This window comes from Martes martes, assembly GCF_963455335.1.
Source record: "Martes martes genome assembly, chromosome: 12".
In the NCBI taxonomy this organism is placed as follows: Eukaryota; Metazoa; Chordata; class Mammalia; order Carnivora; family Mustelidae; genus Martes; species Martes martes.
In genome coordinates, this window is record NC_137900.1 from 75949826 (window position 1) to 75971230 (window position 21405).

General features: G+C 49.9%; 2 protein-coding genes across 11 annotated transcripts in view; one reads left to right on the forward strand and one right to left on the reverse strand.

Moving 5' to 3' along the window:
• The first annotated feature begins 1747 nt into the window (after window positions 1-1747).
• SLC31A2 (solute carrier family 31 member 2) lies at window positions 1748-10962 on the forward strand. Its single transcript, XM_080819344.1, has 4 exons — window positions 1748-1841; window positions 6245-6311; window positions 8402-8588; window positions 9571-10962. Exons 2-4 carry the CDS (start codon window positions 6245-6247, stop codon window positions 9737-9739), a joined length of 423 nt encoding a protein of 140 aa, XP_080675470.1. The 5' UTR covers window positions 1748-1841; the 3' UTR covers window positions 9740-10962.
• A 1941-nt stretch (window positions 10963-12903) lies between these two features.
• Window positions 12904-21405, reverse strand: part of FKBP15 (FKBP prolyl isomerase family member 15) — a gene marked incomplete at its 3' end in the record, with an annotated part of 53743 nt that continues 45241 nt past the window's right edge. For 3 of the 10 annotated variants that reach the window (XM_080819338.1, XM_080819334.1, XM_080819335.1), the window contains exons 22-27: window positions 20284-20439; window positions 19505-19657; window positions 18392-18529; window positions 17722-17829; window positions 16762-17447; window positions 15593-15890 (exon numbers count right to left, since the gene is read on the reverse strand). In XM_080819338.1, coding sequence (XP_080675464.1) covers window positions 15593-15890; window positions 16762-17447; window positions 17722-17829; window positions 18392-18529; window positions 19505-19657; window positions 20284-20439 — 1539 coding nt within the window. Of the gene's footprint in view, window positions 13519-15592; window positions 15891-16761; window positions 17448-17721; window positions 17830-18391; window positions 18530-19504; window positions 19658-20283; window positions 20440-21405 lie in introns of those variants that run through there. The other 7 variants (XM_080819343.1, XM_080819342.1, XM_080819341.1 and 4 more) reach the window with 6 other exon arrangements.

Below are 21405 nucleotides of genomic sequence, written 5' to 3' on the forward strand. Positions count from 1 at the left end.
TCTTGCCATGGACCAAGGTTTGGCCCACTCTGGTGTGATCTTATGAGTTAGGATTCTGTGGCTGGCACCAAATTCTCTGCCTGGGGGCCAGACGAGGGGAGTCTCTGATGGCTCAGAAAGAAAGGGGGGCATTTTAGAACTTCAGGGCTAAAGTGTGATAAGCATAACACACATGAGGAAGTTCGAACTAAGTGAGAAGGTCATCAGATTGTGACAAAGCCAACAAAAACAGTCAAATGAATGAAGCTGTGTTGTCAATACTTCTATAGAAGGATGGAGGTGGGGGGGTGAGGGAGTGCATGAGAGGCTGCTTATGTGAAGGTCAAGTCTTCTTACTCCTACTTCCCCAGATGATTACAACTAAATCATCTAATTCCTCCCAAGCTCTTGGGGCCTAGATGCTTCAAGAATATCCATAAGCCCTTTTCCCCATTTCTTCCTTCATGGGCTAGTGCCTCCCTCCCAGACCTCCTCATGACCTCAGTCCCATATTCTCTCCCTGAGGCTGCTCCCATCCCTGAATTCCCTCTAACCCCCACTATCCTTCAGATCGAGGTTCTTAGAAGCTGTGTGACCCTGAGCAAGTGTCTTGACCTTTTGCAATCTGCTTCCCATCTAGAAGCATTTGCACTGGTGATGAACAGGCCCACCACTTATTGAGCAACCTCCCACTGGCGGGTTCTGTGCTGAAACTTTAACATACATGTCTTCGTCTAAGCCTCACAACACCCCTATGACATAGATTCTGTTGTTATTTTCATTTTATTGACCAGGAAACTGAGGCTCAGAAGCACAAAACCATTTGCCTGAGCTCCCATAGCCAATACTTGACTAGCTCAGGATTTGAACCGAGATCATACTCCAGGCTCAAGTCCCCTAGTACTGTTTTTGGTAAGGTTTCTCTGAGGATTCCCTTTTCCCACAGGAGGACTGGCAAAGGGTTACTAAGTATATTTAAAAATGAAATACTGTTAGGGACATCTGAGTGGCTCAGTAGATTAAGCAGCTGCCTTCAGCTCAGGTCATGATCCCAGGGTCCTTGGATTGAGTCCTACATCAGGCTCCTGGCTCAGTGGGGATCCTGCTTCTCCCTCTCCCTCTGCCTGCTGCTCCCTCTGCTTGTGCTCTCTCTGTCAAATAAATAAATAAAAATCTTTAAAAATAAATAAATAAATAAATAAAATTTAAAAAAAAAGAAATACTATTAAAGGTCCCTCATCCACCAGAAATTCTCCCCCTCCAGGCACCAAAACCAGGTGGGTGAAATGGACAGACGACACACTAACAGAGATACCAATAAGAAAAAAGTTTATCACCCTAGTAACCCAAGAATTACAAGTTAAAATTAAAACTGTGTATTGCTTTTTCCTTATCAGATTGGGAAAGATAGGAAAAGAATGACTACATTAAAGCCCCAGGGGCATGATTTCATTTGCTCCTAATTTGTTGCTATTTTGTCCATAGAATGGACTTGACAATTTTTCCACTCAACATGTTAAACTTCGCGAGGTTTATTAGAAGAGCAATAAACTCTGTAAGACAAGTCAAGTGCAAAACAAGGTAAGGGGCCAAACGGAGCGCAGCAGGTGGCCCGCGCTGCGCTTGGGGCTCAGGCTGGCGCGCCGCTGGCTCCATACGGGTGGGTGCGCTCCAGGCCGTCGGGCGTGAAGCCACGCGCGGGGACCACAACTCCCAGGTGCCCGCGCGCCTGCCTCGCCACAACCATGTGACCTCTCGGCCCAGATCGCGATCGCGGCGGCGGGGGCGAGACGGACTCGGAGCGAGGAGTCCCCAGCGAGCGGTGGCGGTCCCTGCGCCCGCCCGGCGCGCTCACCTCCAAGGTGAGTCTCGCGGTCACTGTCAGCGGCCACGCGGGGAGGGTGGACGGGAGCAGGGTTGAGGGGACGCGGGAGGCGGAGCCGGCGGTGGCTTGGCTGTGTTTTTTTCCCTTATCCGTGCCTCCTGCTGGCAGTCACTCCGGCCCCGACGAGCAGCGGGGGCGCGGTGGGTGAAGACAGACTTGGCGGGGGGCATCCCCTGCCCTGGGCGCAGTGACTTGGGAGAGATTCCGGGGTGGGGGGGCATCAGAAGGAAAAGCCCCGTGCACTTCACGCACCGAGCGCACGCCCCAGGGCCGGCTCCCTGTCCTGGCAGCTGGTGGTCTGAATCTCAGATCCAGCTGCTTTCCATCCTCCCTACGTTTGGGTAGAAGTCGCGTTTCACACAAACTGGCTTTTCAGGCAGAATTCACCGGGGTGGAGAGAATGACAGCTAGCAAGACTCCTTTTGATCTTTGAAGAAATCATCATCACCCCCATGAATATCATAGAATTTAAGATACAGGAAGCCAATACTGGTCATTTTGTCAAACGTCGTCCCCCACCTCCTGCTAGCCTTCTAAAAGGGGAAATAGATGGGAAGAGCTTGTGAAAAGTTCCTGAGCCAGGCAAGTGCGGGACAGGGACCTTAACCTCCCCCTGAACTGTTGGGTTTATTAACGAGAGAGCTCTTCTCAAAGTCTAAGTAACCTCAAATGCGAACATAAAGAAGAAAACAAGTCCCCGATTGCTCTCTTCTTCACCACAGCCCCTCCCTACCCAGGGTGGGGCCCTGAAGAAGGCGCAGATAAGTTAGACTCGGGGCTGGAGGCTGAGATTCTGCCTAAGTGGAGAAACAAAAGTAGGGTGCTGCTGCTTCCGTACCTGACCACAGGGCCCTTTAATTTTTAAAAAAAGATTTTGTTTATTTATTTGACAGAGAGAGAGAGAGAGAGATCATAAGTAGGTAGAGAAGCAGGCAGAGAGAGAGAGAGAGAGAGAGAGGGAAACAGGCTCCTGCAGAGAGCACAATGCGGGGCTCGATCCCAGGACCCTGAGACCATGACCTGAGCTGAAGGCAGAGGCTTAACCCACTGAGCCATCCAGGGCCCTTTAATTTAAATGCAGCACCAAGTCAGGATGTGCTGATTTCAATTTTTCTCCAGCGAAAAAGCAGGAGTGGTTGAGTCTTTGTCCTTCCCAGACTCCTCACTCCCCAGTCAGGTGGAACTACTGTCTGGGCGCTTCCAGCTTGGAACATACTAAACTTTCTGTCTTCCTCTGGCTGCCTCCTGCTCCTCCTGCTTCAGAAGATACCCTAGCCATCTGCCTTCGTGGCCCAGTTAGGTGTATCCCAGGGGCCTTCCTCCCCAGCACCCGCAGGAGGTCTCCCCTGTGCCTCCTTCTCACTGACTGCATTCACCCTGTTGTAATGATCTGTTCCCCTCCCTCTCCCTTAACAGATGGTTTGTCCCTCGAGGGCCAAGGACTTGTCTCATCCGTCTCCATATCTCCAGCATCTGCACCCCTAGCAAAACCAAAGTCAGTGTTTGTCAGCTGAATTACTTTTATTGCTTTGTGGGTGTTCAAGTCTACAGCAAAAGCTTTGAGGCCCCTGAGACAGCTGGCCCAGGCCCAAGGATGATAGAAGGAAGCCAGTTAGGGAACTTCTCTGATTAACTAGCCGTTGGGGACATTCCAGTCATGCCAGTTGCTTTATTAAGTGAACTCAGAGAAGGGGCATGGTGCAACGCCTGCCACCTTCCCCACCGCAGAGGTGGTGCTCAAGGCTTCTGCTGAAGCTGAATGAGCGGAACTCCAGTGTAAATGGAGTTTCCCAGGATGATTTGGACTTGTTTTCGCATGTCTGTCTTTCACGAACATTTTGCCATATTGACAAATAATGCTTCTTGAAATCGTAACAAGGGACGTCTCTGGATAGTAGGACTCAAAATGATTTCTACTTTCTTTTTGGTACTCTTTAAGCTTTTACATTAAACAAGTACCTCCCTCACATTGGGGGAGTAAGAAGCTGTTTTTATTTTATAATCCTTCCACATGATTTTTTAAAAAAGATCTTATTTACTTATTTGACACAGAGAGAGACAGCGAGAGAGGGGAATACAAGTGGGGGGAGTGGGAGAGGGAGAAACAGGCTTCCTGCTGAGCAGGGAGCCCGATGTGGGGCTCTACCCCAGGACCCTGGGATCAACCTGAGCTGAAGGCAGATGCTTAACTATTGAGCCCCCCAGGCACCCCTTAATTCTTCCTTAATTCTTTTAAATGACTGCCTAGATTTCCATTTTCTTCTTAGGAGGTCTTGGGCAAATCCCTTCCCCTGTTGGGACTCATTTTCCCCACCTGGGAATGAAATGGGGAGAGAGAGGGGCCAAGTTGGACTAGATCATTGTTTTTCACACTGAGTTTCAGCAGAGTTCGGAGTGGTCTCCCCTCTTCACTCAGTGCCCTAGTTTTATATGGTGGAGTTACAAGGAAGATTTTATTTGCTGGTAATCCCTGACCAAGGGAAAAGAAAAAAAGAAAGAGAGGGAGGGAGAAAGGAAAGAAAGGGAGAAAGAAAGAAAGACTGAAAGCCAGGGGACTAAAGCCTCTGAGAAAATTATATGTCCCAGGGATGTGCTGCCCAGTCTGGTGACTATAGTTTTTTGTTTTGTTTTTTTTTTAAAGGTTTTTTATTTATTTATTGGACAGACAGAGATCACAAGTAGGCAGAGAGAGAGGAGGAAGCAGGCTTACCGCTGAGCAGGGAGCCCGATGCAGGGCTCGAACCCAGGACCCTGGGATCATGACCTGAGCTGAAGGCAGAGGCTTAGGCAACTGAGCCAACCAGGTGCCCCGTGGTGACTATAGTTAATACTACTGTCTTGTTTTTTTTTTTTTTTTTTAAAGATTATTTATTTATTTATTTGACAGAGAGAGATCACAAGTAGGCAGAGAAGCAGGCAGAGAGAGAGAGGAGGAAGCAGGCTCCCCGCTGAGCAGAGAGCCCGATATGGGGCTCGATCCCAAGACCCTGGGATCATGACATGAGCCGAAGGCAGAGGCTTTAACCCACTGAGCCACCCAGGCGCCCCCTGTATTGTATGTTTGAGAGCTGCTGAGAGAGTAGGTCTTAAAAGTTCTCATCACAAGAAAAAAAAATTGTAACTTTGTGTGGTGATGGATATTAACCAGTCTTAACTGTGGTGATCATTTCACGATATGTACAAATATCGAATCGGGTTGTACACTCGAAATTAATATAAAGTTACACGTCAGTTGTACCACAATAAAAAAAAAAAAAACTTTCTAAGGACACTCTGGGTCTGACATTTGGGGAATCTAATACCTGCCTTAGAAGGCAAAGGCTTCTGTCACCCGATTCCGCTTGTCCAGATCTCCTCCGCTGGAGGGCGGAGCCGCTGTTGCTGACCGAGGTCCTACTTAACCGTGATGAGAGGGGACCTTCCTTTCCCCATCCCAGGACAGTGAACTAATATTCATCCCTCCGGCTTTAATCTTGCCAAACACAGTCATTAAGCCTGGAGTGGGTACTGAGGATTGCCACCCGGCTTCCTTCTTGTCCTCCTTTCTTGGCAAGCAGGAGACAGCCTAGTATCCTGGAATGCACAGCACTCTGGCATCCAGCTGGACCCGGCTTTGAATCCCGGCTCTGCCAACTTACTAGCTTTGTGACCTTCAGCAAATGATTTAACCCTTCTGAGCCTAGCGTCTCCAGTTTTCTCTTCTATGTGATGGGCCTGACCGTCCCTGTCACACAGAAGATGGTTGTGAAATGAGGTAATGTACGAGAAGCGATTGATGCCACCCCAAACACGGGCTGGGCAAGGCGCTCTTTGAGAGGGGAGTTCAGATGCGTGCGGCATGGTCTGTGCGTCTACCTTTGTTCTTTCCATAAGTCTGGGAGCTCATCAAGGGCAGAGACGTTAAACTTTGTCCAGAATGCTGGGCACGGGATGGGGTCAGCAAATGTTTAATGAATGAGTCACATGGAGACAGCGGCCCCTGGCCCCTCCGTGATAAACACAGCCGGAACAGAATGACTGGGGCCCCAGGGGAAACAGAGGCAGTCACTTCTCAGCCTAGTGCTTCCCCACTGGGTTTGGAGGGCCCAGAGGGGACATCTCAGCATGACCTGAGGACACTGACCTGTGTGGTACCCCCTGTATCTCATGTCCACCTCGAGTAGGGCCATCTCAATGATAGCTCTGCTGCTGACCTACTGTGGGACTTTGGGTAAGTTCCTGCCCTGCCTGGCCTCAGTTGGTCGTGATGACCACTAGTGGCCCTTCCAGCACTTAAGACCAGTGACCTCGTTCTTCTGGGCCTTTAGGGGAGGCTGCTGGAGAGCATTAGGGACCACGACTCTTACTGCCTTGAGCAATGCAAATTCCCTTTTCTTTCAGATGCATTTCATCTTCTCCAATGAGGTGGTGCTTCTGTTTGATTTCTGGAGTGTCCACAGTCCTGCAGGTAAGAGTGGGGAAGCCTAGCCTTGTAGCTTGGAAAGCCCGGTTCCCTTTAGCGCTACCCTCTGTGGACATTCAGATGAGCCTGTCTCCTCTTTCATAAGCACTGAGCAGGAAATTGGCATTTATAATTCCAAGCACTGCTCTTCACGTCACAAAAGGCTCCATTATCTCACTGATTGTCATAAGGCCCAGAGAGAGGCCAAGGATACAGCCTTTGCCTCTATGACACGAGAAGGAACTGAAGCTCAGAGAGGGGAAGAGGGTCACACAGCGAGTAAGCATCAGAGCCAGAGCTCGATCGAGGCCTCCTGTTGCCTCTTAGCACCCACGTAGCACCTACCTCCTACCATATCCAGCACCAGCTCAGAAGTCCAGAACAGCTGCTGCTGGCTGGACCGCAAATGAGGCACCAGTTTGCAAGAGAATGATATTGCTTTGACTTGAAAAGGCAGAGCTGGGCCCAAATCCATGATGTAGTTGTTTCAGCTTAAGTAACTGTATCTTAAAAGTAGATGGGAAATGGCCCAAGTGCCCAGGCCTGCAGGTGCTGATGAGATAAATCACGGTCATCCCTATAGCGGGTCACCAGCCCCTACCACCCCCGTAAGCCCAGTCATTGTAGCATTCCTTCTCAAGGTTCTGGGTTAACTGGGCTCGGCTAAGCAGTCCCCACTCACAGCCTATCACGCAGGTGTGGTCAGACAATGGCTGGAACTGGAGTCCTCCTGAAGGCTTCCTCACGCTCGTGTCTCCTGGTCGCTGCTGGTTGTCAGTGAGGACCTCTGGCTGGGGGGTTGCTGGCGGAACACCAAAACATGGGGTGTCTCCTAGGGCCTGGGCTTCCCTGTAGCAGGGCAGCTGGGTTCTAGGAGCGAGTGTGTCAAGAAAACGAGATGGAAGTGCACAGGATTTTTAAGACCTTAGCCTTGGAAGTCACAGAGCCTCACTTCCACCTTGCTTGGGTGAGGAAGTCACAAAGGTCTTCTCAGCCTAAAGGGAAGGGGACGTGGACCCCACACTTGACGGCAGGGGTGCTGACACTGTAAGAAGAGCATGTGGGGTGCGGTGGGGTGAGGTGGCCACCCTTGGACAACAGACTGTATCACAGATACTGTGAAGCTACAGAAATAAGGCAGATCTGTGTGCACGGAGGGGAACCTTTCTACAAGGTGTACTTGGATGACGTCAGACGTGGAAGCACACACACAGGTCGATGCCTACAGTGGGTATCCCTGGAGAGTTGCAGAGGAAAAGGCTCTGGGGAGAGGACTGGGGTTTTAGGGACTGGGCTGGGAAGAAAAGTTACCTTTCACTGTATACCCTTTGGTCCCAGTTAAATCCGTACCATGTGCATGTAATTACATGTAATTTTGTATTTTAAAATATCACCTGCATCTTTTGTAGATGATTTCCTCCTGGGAGCCCAATAAAATAACTATAGCTGGCATATTTATATCCCTCCTCGTCTTGTAAAAGAGAAGTAGCAATTAGCCGCTAATTTTACAGCAGCTCTTGTAAGCACTTCATGTTTTCTGTAAAATAACTTAGCGGTGTTTTCCACTATTATAAAAGCATACACACAGTATTGGCTTCGGAAAATTAGGTGAGAAGAAAAATATCCTTTATATCCCAGTTTGCTGAGGTAATTATGACTCCTTTGCTGTATCTCCCTCCTTCCAGACTTTTCTTTATACACACTCCTACTCAGGACCTTGCTGTACATGCTCTTTGCCTAACAAGAAGTCCTGACAGAGACTCGTGCCACCTGCTGGGGGAGCCGCTGGGGGCAGTGGTGTGTGACCTCTTCGCCCTCGGCCCCTGGCTTTTCCAGACCTGGCTTCTCTTCCTGATCTCACAGCCATACTCCAATTGGCCATCCTTCCCAAGAAAGAGCTGGAGGGCAAAGAGACAGTGAAGTTCTGAGCCCAAGGAGGGTGGGGAGGAAGATGCCAGAGAGAGGGAGATGGAATGGATTCAGGGGGACTGGGTGGAGGTGCTCTGCTGCTCCATATCCCGGGTCCTGGGGGAAGCTGCCAGAAGGGGATCAGGGCTTGCTTGGCCAGGTCTCGGCAACTCGGCTTTGTTTGACAGGCATGGCCCTTTCGGTAGTGGTGGTCCTGCTCCTGGCGGTGTTGTATGAAAGCATCAAGGTTGGCAAAGCCAAGCTGCTCTACCAGGCCGCAGTGAGCCTGTCCATCCCCACCAGCCAGCTCACTGAGGAGACAGACCAGGATTCTTCTGGCTCAGACTCACCCCCGGTCAGCAGAACCCGCCTCAGGTAACAGGCACAGCTGTGGGCCATGGCAGCATACTCACATTCACCCTGAGAGAGAGGCTGGGCCCAGAGGGCATTAGCCCCACTTCATAGAAAGCAAACTGAGGCCCAAGGAAGGACCAGGACTTGCCAGAGTGCTTACAGGGAATAAGTTGTGAGGTGAGCTTGAGCTCGGGTCTCCTGATGCCTAGGCCAGAGCTCTACGAACAGCCACTCGGGGAGCTCAGATCTTCAGAACTCTGGTGCAGGCCTCAGTCCAGCAACACGGGCATCCATCCAATCCTCCTCCAGATCTCAGCAGTCTTTCTTAGGTCACTAAGGCTTCCAAACCCAGGCTGGAATCTGCAGCTGTTCCTACACAAATAGTAAGGCTTGCCGTCAGCAGCGGACCAGTCTCGGCAGAGGAGGTCCCGCTTCCCTCCTTCCCATCCCAGTCTGCTAAGGCCGCGCCATGGGGTCCCACGTCGGCCCTCTCTCCAGCTCCAGCGGTGCTTCCCGAGCCTGCCTTTCCCTTACACGGGTGTCTCTGCTGTTCACACCCAAGGGAGGTATTCTTATCCCTCCTTTACTGATGAGGAAATTTTAAGTCCAGAGAGGTTAAGATATCTGTGCTAAGCTACAGTAAGTCAGTGGCCGAGCTAGTAGATTCAGAAGGGATCTCCCACAGTGGATTCAGAAGGAAAAACCTACCTGCCTTCCTGATGATTTGGTATTATCCTCTATCAGACATGACAGGATACATGTCTCATTTTCCCTTTTTGCCTTTGCTAGGAACCTCAGAGCTGAATGTAGTGGAGAGGTGATTACCCAAGGCTCCTTGTACAAGCCCCTGTCCCCTAGCAGTGGTTTCTCATGTATCTTTTCAGAAAGAAGTCTCTTCTGGGTCCAGCACACAAATATAAATAAGCTGGTCCTGTAACTCAGCAGCTCTAATTCCTGACACCAGCTCATTATCCACATTAACTTGACTCTCCTTTTCATCCAGGTGGTTTTTCTGTCACTTCGGCCAGTCTCTAATCCACGTTGTTCAGGTGGTCATAGGCTACTTCATGATGCTGGCTGTCATGTCGTACAACACGTGGATCTTCTTCGGCGTGATCCTCGGCTCTGCTGTGGGCTACTACCTGGCCTACCCGCTTCTCAGCATGGTTTAGCTGCTGAGGGCTCTGCAGGCACTGGGGGCCGGAGCGAGCTGCGGCCCCCTCCTGCAGACACTGAGCTTCCACCCCTGTGTCTCCCGTTTCTTCTGATGGCTGTTCCTCACCACGCTCCCAGCTCCTGGACGCGTCCTGCCGAAGCCAGCACTTGTTGCCCAGAGTTCAGAGGCCCCTGCAGCTACCTCTGCCCTCAGCCAGCCTGGACAGGCCCTGGGCATGGGCGTTTTGTGCCTTAATAAGGCTGCTGTGACCTGAGGGAGAATGAAGAGACCAGAACCTGGGGGCGGGATTGCTGAGCCCATGAGGACTTACCTCTCTGACTCAAGATTAAGAATTTCCAAAGATCTTCAAGACAGGGAGAGGGGTTCTGGGTGATGAAGGCCACGGAAGCTGGATACCTTCTGCCCTCGTGATTTGTGCCTTATAAAGAGGAGCACCTACCACCGGACTTCCTGACCTCTTCTGTCTTTGAGGGACGGAGACCGAGCTGGCTCCTTTGTCTCACCTTTCTGCCTCTGGGGCACATAAAGATGGTCTGTTCTGCGGATCACGGTGACAAACTAAGATTTTTCATTTTTTCCCACTAAACTCCTGGTTCGCAATTTTGCACATGAATCCAAAATTTTCAGCGAAGTGACTTCATCAGATTCCTGATGGATATAGCAGCATCTGCTAGGAACTGTTTCTCTTTCTTGTGGGGCATGACAGCAGATTCAAGGCCGAGAAGTGAGACTCTTCTCAAGGCTCCTGACCTATCCGCCGCATGGTGAGCTGCTCCCATCAGACAGCACTGCCTGCGGGAGGAAGGCAGTCTAATGGCTTGAGGGGCCCGGGGTGCTTCTCAGGACCCCAGTGGTCCCTCCCTGCTCCTGCTTTGATGCAGAACAGAGAACTACACTGAATATTCAGTATTTCGTGTTCTCTAGTTCGAACTTACTGCTCACCCATCACATCTGGTGGGCAAACATGTTAAGCCACAGGGAGTGTCGGCGGAGGATGCAGGAAGCAGTCAAACCAAAGCATTACACGTCGAGTTAGGTGGGACTCTCCAGACGGTTCGCTTGATAGAGAAGCAAACATGAGACCCAGGGAGGGGAACATCATGGCTGGATACTGGAATGTCTATGCTCAAGTACCTCAAGGGCTAGAGGAAAGATGGTTTTAAGCTTCAGGAATTAAAAAAGAAATAGATGTTTTAATAAATATTATTTTTAAAGTCAGTGGTCATTCTTGTGTTTCTGCTCAGACAGCAAGCACACGCCACCCCTGAAGCCACTGCCGGAGCTGAGAGGGGCGAATGCAGCTGGCAGTGCTGGCTGTGGGGCTGTCCAAGGACGGGATCTGTCCATCTGCTAGAAGACAGCTCTGTGCTCCGGGAAGCCAGCCCCGGAATGCTGTGCCGTCAGGCAGACCCCCAACGACCTTGCCTCCCCGAGAGTCATTCTCACGTTCACACACCACATCCCGACTAGGCGCTGCCTGGTGTGAGAGAAACAACTAGCTGCCATGTGGGCTGCAAAGCATCTCCCCCTGAGGGCAGCAGCAAAAACTACATCGAAACCACTTTTTAATTTGCAGTGAGAACCATAACAAAGTATGTGACACCTTCAGTATTGACCAGTGCAACCCCCCAGCTCAGTAGCTAAGTGTAAGGCTGCTCCATGTCACGAAGGAGTAGGGGGTAAGATTTTCGGGGTCCAGCGCGGTCTTGCTGATGGACCCTCACGGATCCAGTTCCAGGTACTGAGCAGCTAAGGCTCTCTCCCTGGGAGCACTGCTACCAGGAGCACTTCCACCAGGAGCACTTCCACGGGTTGTTGGCAAGCTCTCGGTTTGATAAAGCTGGTAATATGTGTGAGGGTTTTTGAAAAAATGTCTGCTCTAGAGCTGGTTAGACTAAGCATTTCAACATTCTTCACAGCCAAGTCACAGAATGTGGCACTTTCTCTACCTGAAGTTAGTTTGTTTGTTTTAATTTAATAGACACGTGTCTAGTGCTTTTTATGTGCCAGGCAGTATTCTAAGCACCTCACAATATTAACTTAACCCTCACAACCCAGCAGAAACTCTTTGTCCTTGTTTTAGAGAAGAGGCAGCTAAGGCACAGAGAAGTTAAATCGTCACCCGGCTCACGAGTGGCAGAGCTGGGCCACGGCGCCAGGCAGGCTGGCCTGAGTCTGCTCCTCAGCACAGCTGAGCGTGAGAGGCCAGGGCTGGGTTTTACCACAACAGGGCACAGATTCTGTTTCAGGAGATCTGGGCTGAGGCCCAGGAGCCTGGACTTTGACGAGCACCACTGCCCTTCTTCCCCCAGCCCAGTGATGGATGCCCCATGGTGGACACGAGCCCAGGCTCCAAAATAGGCTGGCCAGGATTTGAATTCTCGTTCTCCTGCTTCCTAGCTGTATAATCTCGGCCAAGTTAATTGAACTCTCTAAGCCTCCGTCTCTCTATCAGATGGGTAAGTGTCTTCTGCAAGGGCTGATGGAGATGAGAGTCTGTGTAAAGTGTTCAACAACAAAGTCCAGCCAATAGTGGTGCTGACCGCCTCCAGCCCCACTTCCTGCACACAGGCTCACAAAGGATCTGCCTTCACAAGGGATGGGGTCGGGCCATCAGTATCCAGGATTCTCTCTTATAAACATTTTAAACCAGGATATTTTTATTAAAATTATTCTCCTTCTCTTGAAGACTGGTTGCATGGTCTTTGGAAAATCCTGAAATAAGTAAAATAACCACAGATGTTTTCTCACTACTCTTCTCTGCATTCGGCCTGGCCCCGAGTCCAGAGGGAATGGAAGCTGCTCTCAAAGTAAGGAATCAATCAGGTGTCATGATGAGCGATACTGCAATGGAGGGACCCTCCCACCTCCTGCGCAGGGCTTCCCAGGGCGTAGAACCAAGCGTGCCAAGACGATACGGCCAGTTTCTCAGGTAACCACAGTGCCTCAAGCCTTCCTGCGGCTCGGATGAGCTGGGACAGCAGAGTGGTGACCTTTCCTGAAAGCCTGAGCTCCAGAGTTGGGTGCAAAGGGAGTATGGCACAGAGCTTTTGTGCCTGTTGAGCAACCCCGGTCTGTTCCAGCTCCTACCCTGACATTCCCAGAGAGGAGCACAGCCAGCTTTAGAACCAAATTCGATTTCTCCCAAAGAGCTTGAGGCAAGTTTCATTGCAGACATTTATTTTAGTTTTTGTTAATTTCAAATATTCATTGACCTCTTTTATCAGATTTAAGGCAGAGAAAAGATACATGTCCCAGGACTGCAGGCAAGGCTGGTAACTGAACCAGGGTGTAGACAGCGGAGTCCATCAGGCAGACCTCCCCTGAGATGACATGTCCTGCTGCTGGTGCACAGTTGAGCAACGGGAGGCAGATTCAGTCTGAGTTAGTTTAGAGAATAAAAAGCTTGGAAGAGGGCAGGATTCTTGAAGATGACTGGTTGCAGGCAACCCACCAGCCCTTCCTCCCAAGGGGACTCTGAGGCAGGACCCCAACGTTGTGAAGACAGGCTCACACTCCTCTCGGACCAGCCGGGCGGGGCGCTCAGCAGTTGGCTAAGTCAGGTATGTGCGCTGCTGTCCTCAGAATGCTCACCTTCACCTCACCCCGTGCCTTGCCTAGACACAGGGCTGGCTGTGCAAAATCATGCTTAGGGAAGGGTCAGTAGAGAAACCTTTGCACCAGTTTCCTGGGTCTTCATCCCAGCCAGTCAATGTCATCGTCATCGTCATCGTCTCCAAAAAGGGGTGCTGGGGGTGGCCGTCCCTTCATGCTCTGACAAAACAGGAAAGAGCCGTCAGTTCTCACCTGTCCCTGCACCAGATGGCCTTCCCGCCTGTGTGAGGTAAAGTGAACCAACACCTATTCCCGACTCCAGAATGGGAAGGAGGGTGTTGGTTAGGGTTTTACTGAAAGGACTAAGCCTGCGGCCAGCAAACCTGGGCTTCCAAATAAAGCTGAGACAAGCAGGCAGAGGAGGGAGGCAATCTTCCAACACACAGAGAAGACCAACATTGAGCTAGTTTTCTATTTATTTGTGAAACACGTGTATTGATTTGACAGGTTTCTTCTCATGCAGTGACACACATTCCACGTGGGAAAAGCTCAATGGGGAAGAGATGGGAGTGGGAGGAAGAAAGAGAAGTAGAGCAGCCCTAAGGGGAGAGAGAAGATGCAAGAAGATGAAGAGAGGCTGGGAAGAATACAGCTCCATCTGAAGAAACGTTGTGGCCTATGATGGCCTGTCTGGTTCTGGACGTGACCTCACCACGTGAGACAGTTGAGTTCAGACACTTGGCCAAATCACCAAGTGGCGAATCCAAGAGATGAAGAGAGCCCAGGAGCACAGGGCCACGGCCCCTAACACCCTTGATCTCACTGGTCCTTCCCTCACTCCCTCCACCCAGGTAGTAGGAAAAGGGAGATTAGCAGGCGATGGAAGAAACTCTCCCCCACTTTTCATGACTTGAGCTCCTGGCCTTTGTCTTCTGGATTGGCGGGGAACAGGTCCCACGGGGGTAGCAGGGGACTGATGCTAGAGAAAGGCACACACGGAGTATCCCCTGCTCTGAGCTACTCTGGCCCAGGGTCAGTCTTCACAGGGCCGGCCAAACAGAAGGCCGCGTGATGGGGTCAGGGGTCCCTGGTACAGACCTTGTACCTCTCTCTGGGCATCAACTAAATGATCTTTAAACTCTGGCAGTAGTGAATTAAAAGGTGGCTCACTGCTTCTGTTTTATTCCGGCTAAAGTTCTGGCTCTGCATTTACTAGCATTATAACCTACAGCACATTACTTAACCTTGCTGAGCCTCAGTCCTCTTTTCTACAAAATAGGATAAAATCCTCAGTGGGTTAGTAGAGTATTAAATGAGAATGTCTGTGAAGTTCTTAGAGTATCCCAGAAATAGAAATGAACTCGAGAGTATTCATATTAATACCAATAATATCCTCCTAACTAAACATTCCAACTACAGTTAGAGCAGCCACTGGGGATACTCGATTGGTTTTTTTTCTTATTTTTAAGTCCAGAATTCATATTCAGAATTCTTGAATGAAAATTTAATTCTTGGGAAGAAAGGCCAACAGGAGGAAATGGCACCCTTCCCCCGCAGAGGAGCACAGGCAGGAGGCAAGGGCGTTGGTAGGTTCAAGCCGCTCTTTGCTCTGCCACAGCCATTTCCCCAACATTTTGGCAAAAGGCAAAATCCACTCTGGCGGACACATGAGGGGAGAAAAATGTGTCCCCAATCACCTCACATTTCTGTCCCCAGGACAGGCTGAGCTTGAAACTGATCTGTGTTCTCCACCCACATTTTGCTCTGGTGTCATTCCCACCAGAGTAGTCAAATGTCCTGGTGACAGTCTAACTCTGCACGTGGGGACAACAAATGACAAGAATTGGGGCTCTGATCCAGGCTCTATGAGCAAGCCGCCCTCCGGTCGTCCATCACTCAGGAGCTTTGTAGAACGAGGTCATGCTATTAGTACTTAACCTATTTTCTGCCCAGGGTGTTGTGAGGACAAAACAAGGTAGCAGCTTGGAAAGCAGGCTGAGGACACGGAAAGGCCCAGAAACAGGTGGTTTCAGAAAGAGCCTGGGGTTTCAGTCCTAGTTCTACCACTAACTCCCTCTGTGGCTATAGGTAAATCATCTTTCTGAGCCTCCGTCTATGAATAAGGATAGAAGTCAAGAACTTCCAAGTCCCTTCTGATTGTAAAATAGACATAATCCCTGAGCAGATCTGAGGGAAGCCAAGGCCTCAGCATTCTAATGCAGGACTAAGCAGCCCAACTTCCTTCACTGAAAGCAGAAATCATTCCTGCATGGATGGAGATCGTGACCCTTTTTTAGGAATAAAGTGGTATCTGCCCATCCCCACTGAGCTTACAGAGCTGCCCCCTGCCCGCCCCATGCCTGCTCCCACAGGGTGCCGCACACAGAGCCCAGGGCACGGGCCACCCACAGGCTCCACTCCTCTTCTCGGAGCCAGAGGGAAAGGGTGCCCGGGTGGTGGTGTGAGGACTGCGCAGTGCCTGGGATTTCCTTACCACCTCATCTTCATCCTCCTCCTCAGCCTGTGCTTTGGGCCTTGAAACTTTCAGAGCTGCCCCTTTAAATAGTTCATCTTCTTCATCCCCTGAGAGACTGAAGGAAAAAAATCAAGAAAATCAAGTCACAGAAAATGGTGCTATTCCTGTTCCTGTTCTAGGCCACAGGGCCCCTGAGCTCTGGCGAAAAAAATCCAACAGCTCTGGTAATCACGCAGGGATTCCTCCCGCCTCCACCCACGCTGGCCTCCTAGCGCTCCTGACTCCCTCCATGACCTACAGCCAGAGTGATCTTTAACAACTAATATAATAATCAGGCCGCGTCACTTTTTTGTTTAAATCCCTTTAATAGCTTTTCACAGTACCTAAAATCCCAACTTCTAAGAGTGACACAAAAATCTCACGAGTCTTGTCCCTACTTCATTCTCCAATCTCAGGTTAACACCATTCTTCTACTTACTGTGTCTTCCTTAGTTCCTTGACTATCATGTCCCCTCCTACCAGAGGGCCTCTGCATGTGCTGTGCCTGCTTTCCACAATCTCTTCCTCCCAAATCTCCGCGCTGAAGGCTCCTTTCCATCCTTTGGGTCCCAGTTTAAACATTACCTTCTCAGAATCCTTCCCTAACCATTCTATCTTGACGTAATAGAACTCCCCTTTATTCTCTATTTTAATAATAGAGAATTTCTTTTTCTAAGTACTTTTTTACAGCATACTTTTACTATGTATTTGTCTTCCCCACTAGACTGTACGCTCCTTATGAGCCCAATCCGCCTTGCCTTCCCCCCTACTGCAGTGCTGACCACAGAGCCTCTTACTTAGCAGATGTTCCTGAATAAATACAGGAATGAATGAATAAGTGAATCAGACAGTCCTTCTCTTAGGATGAGTTACCAGCCCTAGAAAAACCAGCGACAACCTCCACACCCAGCTGCCTTGTCCTGGAAACTCTGCTCAGGAAGACGTACCTGGTGCGCTGAGAACAGTGGTTGGGGCCACCTGTTGCTCCAACAGTTAGTGAACCTGCCTCTGTGTTTTCTAGCTCTTTAGGGGGAGCAGTGCAGTTAGGGACGCCCTCATCTTTCTTGAGCTCTGGAGGCTGAGGCTCTTCTCCTAGACTTCCAGGCCCCAAGGCCAATGGGTCCTCATTCATGGAATGTGAAGTCAGAGACAGTCCCGTGGAGCTTTCTGGCTCCCCGACACAGGCATTTTCCAATGGGCTGGCAGCAAGTGTCTCTTCGCACTCAGAGTCCACGAGCACGGGGCCTGGAGGCTTAGGGGGAATTGACGTTGGGGGCCCCAGAGGTCTCTGGGAGGGGATACAAGCCAGTTCAGGTGGGACGGAACCATCTTTCATCTCTGAGAGCACCTCTGCTTCTACAGGCTCCCCTTCTCTTCCCTGTACCTCATCCTGGGGAACAGGGAGGGCCTGAGGAAGCAGGGGGACAGCCTCCTGGACTGCCTGCTCCGATGACACCAGCGGGGACTCTGGTGACTCCCTACTCAGGGGCGCTGGAGGCGGCCCAGAACTGGTCGACATCGAGTGCTCCCGGGAAGGTGTCTGGGGCTGCTCTTCTTCCTCCTCCTCCTCTTCGTCATGGCTGCTCTGTTCCTTGTCTTGCTCATTCTGGTTTAACAGCTGAAGAGTCACCATCTGTTCAAAAGCCAAGGAGGAGGAGATGCTCACTGGCAGGAAAGCAACAGGCACTCCCACTCCTCCACTCCCCGACAGCACACCTGCTTGTACAGGTCAAATGCCTGCTTCTTCCTCTCACCGGACGCTGCCCTCGGCTCTCCAGATCAAAGTCATGCCACTTATCCTGACTCTTGAGGCACAATCTCGAATACATTTTAAATTTAGGATCCCTTCGAAGGCCCTTAAGCCACAAGAGTCCCACTTCACTGCAACAATCGCCAGCCGTCCGTACCTTGATGGTGTTCATGATGGTCCCCAGCACGGCCCGGCCGCTGTACGAGTCCTCCAGCTCAAACTCTCCCCGCAACGACTGGAACACCTGGTTCATGATCTTCTTGACCTGCGGGAAAGACGTGAGGAGAATAAAACAAAATCTGTGCTGCCAAAATCAGGTGATTAATGCCGGAGAGGGGTTGGGAGGGTTGAAAGGAAGCCCCTGGGGCACCGAACCGTGTGCCACAGTGGTCTGGACCCGGGACGCTGAAGGCAGTCACTGTGGAGAGGGTGATGTTAAGTAAGAAAAGCCACTGGTGGAAGGGTTATCAAGGACAGGCAAGCTGCGGCCCATGTGTGTCGAAGCCTCCGCGCACTGTGGCCACCACAGGAGCCGCCGAGGGCTGTGAGGACCAGTGCTAGCATTTGCTGGGCACGCTCCTCACTGCGCTGACTTGGAGACACTTCCCTTATCTGTCAAAGCCTCAGGACAGGGCCCTCTGGGATTTGTCACCGAAGTGATACGCTCCAACAAGCTCATTTTTACTGAAGTCAGATAAGTAGTGTATCACTGAAGTCAGAAAAAAGGCTACCAACATAACAAATTGGCCACATTCTTCCTGAAGCCCTGATAGGCACATTCTATCCCTTGATATGACCTGGGTTGCTTCTTCGAAATGCCCACTCACCTTCTCTGATGGGTCAGCAGCAGCAGCCGCAACTCCAGACACGTGGGGCTTGGCCTCCAGGTCCTTGGTGTGCTGTTCATTTTGCTCTGTCAGGGCCTTGACTTGGGCCTGGAGGGCTAGACACTGCAAAATAACAGACTGTGACTGTGGCCTTGGGAGCCTGGACCACCAGGTGAAAGTCAGGACACCGGGGGGATGAGAACCATCCTCAGCGTCCAGTGTTAACATCAGGTAGGTCTGCTGGTGTCCATACGCCCCCACCCACCCCAGGCCTGCTGACTCAAGGCATTCTTTTTCCTCATCCCTCAGTCTCAACTCAGAACTTTACCTCCTCTTCTCCACCGAGGTCTCTTGCCTTGTTCCTAATAAGGTTCAAGAGCACGATGAAAAAAGGGGGGACGTATAAGCCCAGTGACAGAGACATATGAACACCGACCATTAGAAGCAGCCAATTCACCTGCAAGACTGCCTTCACCATCTCTGAGTCAAAGATCTTTAACTAGATACTATAAGGAAAGAAAGTCACCTCCAGAAAGGGGGCTGTCATTCCATGACCCTAAACCATCTTCCATCTCTGTCACTTTCACGCCAGTGACCTAGCCAACCCAGGCCCCATCTCACCCCTGTGCCTCTGCCCGGGGCGTTCTGCCGCCTTCTGCACCGCACTTCCCCTCACCAATGCTACTGGACCTTGGCTCTGCTCCCTCAGGAACTTCCTCCTCTGGGCCCCACAACACTTCATGCTTATCAGTTTCTCTCCAGCACCCTTTCTTGATTGTGAGATGCCTGAGGGCAGAGCTCTTTGTAAGCCCTTTCCCTAACACAGTATCTGAACTACCACTGGCACTCAATAAATATTTGCTTCATAAATGATCAAATAATGGAATTAAACACATTCCAGAACACAAGTGTTGCTTTTCCTTTTTCTATGTCATGAACCTGTCTTCCCAAAATCGGTATGTGAAAAATTACCGATAAACTGGAGAGCTGAACAAGCATGGTTTGCTTTTCAAGCTATTAACACCTTTCAGGTTCAGAAGGATTTACAAGACCCAACCTGTCTGCCTCAAATCACTGGGCCGCCTAAGCTGCCTGGCCCGGGGGAACGCCCACCTTTTCCTGAAGGTGGAGCAGCTTCTGCTGGGTGGCCTCTCTCTGTGCGCACACTTCCTGGTACTGCTGCTGGTGCGCATCCTTGGCGGAGGCCAGCAACTGCTCACACCTGGCTTCCCACTGGGTCTGCAGCTCCGCCTGTACCAGAGACAGCTGTCAAGATAATGTCATCAGCAGATCCTGGGGAGAAGGCATTCGCATCTAAGGAAGCCCATCTTTCCTAAGGCAAAAAGAAAAAGCTAACACCCCAGATTTAATAGGGACACAACTATTTGAAAGACCCTGATTACTTTGAAAGTAAATGCACTTTTTGAATATAGGTACGCAGAGGTCATCAGTGGCCAGGATCCTAAAAGCTACTCCAGCCAGATAAAGGGGTGCTGAGTCACCTAGAGAAGAGGGCCATACTGTGATCTTTTCAGAGTCTGGGCCCTGAACGTCACAGGTTCAGGTGAAACAGTTTTGTCAAAATCCCCAGAGCAGACTAAACTTAGGGCACCAATTCACTCAACAGTCAGACACACAAATATGAGTTTATGAATTTATGAGGAAAAAGGTCTCTGCCAAATGAACTAGAGACCCAGGTGTGTCCTGTCACTGCCCCTGGTCTCCTTGCCTGATTACCTAAATAAATCCCTTCTCCTCAAGGACAATAATGGGCCTGAAGGATGGGGTCTGCTGGTTGAGGACTCCGGCCTTAGGATGTCTGGAATCCCTTTTTCTCAAGGACGATAATATGCCTAAAGGCACATTTCCAAAGTGCTTTGGTTTCCCATTACCTGCTCTGCAGCTGCTTGGTCTGTGGACACCCGAGCCTTTTTCAAGAGCTGCCGAAGCTTGTCCAATTCCTCCTGGTAGGACTTGCGGATTTCGTCAATCTCCTCCTCAGCCTGGCAGCGCTCTTGAACGGACTTCTTTTTCCTTTCAGAGAGGTTCTTAGGAATAAGAGAACTATCATCAGCTCTAGCTGTTTCACAGAGGATAAATGCAGAAGATGGTGACAGTGGTGATAGTTTTTGACCTGGATCCTTTTGGAAACAATTCAATGTTTAATTTTTCTTCTATTTTTAACGTTTCTGGCTCCTGAGTGACAAAAATTGTGATAAGAAGAAGGAAAACAAGAAGGTCTATATCTACCATTTATTAAGAGATGGGGTTAACAGTGGTCAGGATACAAGGAAGTTGACACTTTCATACCTCCTAGTAGGAAACTAAATGGGTCTCTCTTTGGATGCAATTTAGCAGTCCTGCGGAAGGATTCTTAAAATACATCCAGAAATTCCACAAATTATCATTTATCTTAAGGAAGGAATAAATCATGTTCACAAAGACTCTGGTACAAGGATGGTCACTGTAGTGGTATCTATAACAATGAAAAACTAAAAGAAGCCCCCCCAAATCAAGGAATTAGGTTTAAAAAAAAAAAACAAAACCCTGATAAAATCATAGAAAATACTGAAAATGTAGACCAAGTTCATCCCCTAAAAAGGCACTAGGCCACAAAAGCGTTACTAGGGAGTCTTACAGAAATCTCAGAAATACTTTGTTCTTTTCATATCTAAACTGTTCCAGAACAGAGAGAAGAAATATTCCCACTTTGTTCAATGGGGCTAGTTTAGGTTGACCTTAAAATTCTAACACAACAAAAGAGACTATAAATACTAAGTGATATCTGTAACATCTAAGAGTGACAAAGGATTAATACCCTCAGTAATGTTTATAAATCAAACTAATATTACAACAGGAAAGAGGACAAAGGACATTAAAAAGTGATCCAGCAATTCTAATTCAAGCAATTCATTTTATGGAAATGCTCAAATGAATTTTCAAAAAAAGAATGATATAGTACAAAGGGATGTCCAGAGCAGCAATACCTGAAATTTTGAAATAATAGAAACATA